Below are 2,203 nucleotides of genomic sequence, written 5' to 3'. Positions count from 1 at the left end.
AATGGTATTCATAATTAAATGCACCCAATAAGTATAAATACAACCTTAAGACATTCTATTGTTAATTAGAACATAATATAGTTCAGAAAGTTATGTTCCACATCCTGGTTTTATGAGTAATGTCTGGGGTCTTAAAACATGCAAGTGACCATTTAAGGTTGCTCTATTAGTTGTAACATCCTAATAGCTGTAATATACAATTATTGGTCTCTACTGGTCTAAAGGGAGTTCTGGTAGCATAGTGCCTAAGGCACTTGACTGCTAACCAGAAGGCTAGAAGTTCAAACCCACCACTGATCGGAAGGAAGGTTGGGCAATCTACTTCTGTAGTGATACCACCTCAGAAACCCAAGGAGGGATCACTATGAGTTGGGTCCGACTTGACAGCACATAACATCAACAATAATTGGTCTGGAGCCAAAGAGGAAGAAGGAAACCAAAAACCCAAAGAAGAAACTAATCTACAGGACAAATAGTCTACACAAACCATGGCCTTATCTAACCTGACACCAGAAGAACTAGATGGTACCTGGTTACCACTGCTGACCATTCTAATCAAGAGCACAACAGATGGACCTTGATAGAATGAGAGAAAAATGTACAACATGACCTCCAATTACTAATAACAACAACAAAAAAAGGACCTATTGGATTGGTTGAGACTGGAAGACTCCATGAGACTAGTGCCCTGAGACACGCATTAAACCTTGAACCGAAGCAAAACTCCTGAGAGGTCACCTTGTGACTAAATAACAAACTGGCTCAAACAATAATGAATATCGCCTATAAGTACTGTGCTCCTTTAAAAAATCACCTATATGAGACTAAAAAGGAGCTCTTGTGATGCAGTAGATAATGTATTTGGCTGCTATCCCGAAGGTTGGTGCTTCAAATCCACCAGCTGCTCCATGGAAGGAAGATGAGGCAATCTGCTTCTGTAAAGATTTACAGCCTTGGAAACCCAATGGGGGTTGCGATGAGTTGGAATCAACTTAATGGCAGTGGGATGAGACTAAACGGTCAACAGTTACTTTAAAACAATGATAAGAATGTAAGAAGGCATGGAAATTAGAATAATGGAAATGGAACATACAAAAGGGAAATAATGAGAATGTTCATGCATTGTGAAGAGTGTAATTGAACAACTTATGTATAAATTGTTGAACCTAAATTATTGTGTATACCTTCACTGAAAACACAATGAAATTTTGTTTTTTAAAAAAGTTACAAGGTGAATGGAGTGGGGAAAATTAAGTTCCTTCTATTTTGTACCCAACTAGCAAGGAGAAAAGAACTCAGGTACTTACGTATCTGGTTGGTGGATGCACTATAGAAGGCATTGACTGTTGTTGGATTTGTGAACCACCTGGAGAAAGAGAAGCAAATGCCATAGTGTGAACATCATTATACAAGCAGGAGGGCAATAAGGACAAATACAATGCAGCTGGACTGATGAATGAATGATCATAGAACAATGGGATGTTGTAAGTGAGGGCAAATGATCCCCTCAGTTTAGGGCTATGGCTCTATACAATGAACAATTTCATTCTAAATTAAACATGGTTCAATGAAAATATATTAACATGCCTGGCTAGTCAGTGTTACTAGCTTAATGGAAAAAGTCAGCACAAGTGCTTCTTAAAGGGCTTTAATGAGAAATACCAGAATCTAAAGGGCTCTCCTTGCACACAGAAAAACAGCAACAAGTTGATGGCTGTCTGGCCCTGTTCATCAGATCAATGGGACAGCTGGATTTTCATTCTGTATCACCTGATTTGTCCGTTAAAATGCTTGGAGTTGGTGGCAACACATAGGGCCAGATAAAGAGAGATGAATAAGGTACAACTATGTTACCCAGATGATGCATCTGTTTCTGTGGAAAGCGTGGTGAATTAAGCACCAGAAGATGTAGAAACTGGTCCAGCCTCTATGGCTGACAAAAAACAAAGCAAACCATTGGCCTTGAGTTGATTCTGACTAATGACAACCTGACACACAACTGTGTTCCATAGGGTTTTCAGTGGCTGAATTTTTTGTAGATTACCAGCCCTTTCTTCCAAGTCACGTATGTTGTTGTTGTTGTTATTTGCCATAGAGTCGGCCCCGACTCCTACCGACCCCTCCTTGGGTTTCCGAGGCAGTTATCACTACGGAAGTAGGATTGGCAACCTTCCTTCCGAGGAGTGGCTGGTGGGTTTGAACC

The 2,203-nt window shown here is 40.1% G+C and overlaps 1 protein-coding gene across 1 annotated transcript in view; it reads right to left on the bottom strand.

The window, feature by feature from the left end:
• PHEX (phosphate regulating endopeptidase homolog X-linked) overlaps window positions 1-2,203 on the bottom strand; it is a 361,355-nt gene that overhangs the window by 124,780 nt on the left and 234,372 nt on the right. The window contains exon 15 of the mRNA XM_007958328.1: window positions 1,308-1,366. Within this exon, the coding sequence (XP_007956519.1) occupies window positions 1,308-1,366 (59 nt within the window). The remainder of the gene's footprint in view (window positions 1-1,307; window positions 1,367-2,203) is intronic.

The sequence above is a fragment of the Orycteropus afer genome, unplaced genomic scaffold (assembly GCF_000298275.1).
Source record: "Orycteropus afer afer isolate SDZICR_OR568_19922 unplaced genomic scaffold, OryAfe1.0 scaffold00924, whole genome shotgun sequence".
NCBI classification, from domain to species: Eukaryota; Metazoa; Chordata; class Mammalia; order Tubulidentata; family Orycteropodidae; genus Orycteropus; species Orycteropus afer.
This window is presented reverse-complemented; position numbering and strand designations above follow the sequence as displayed.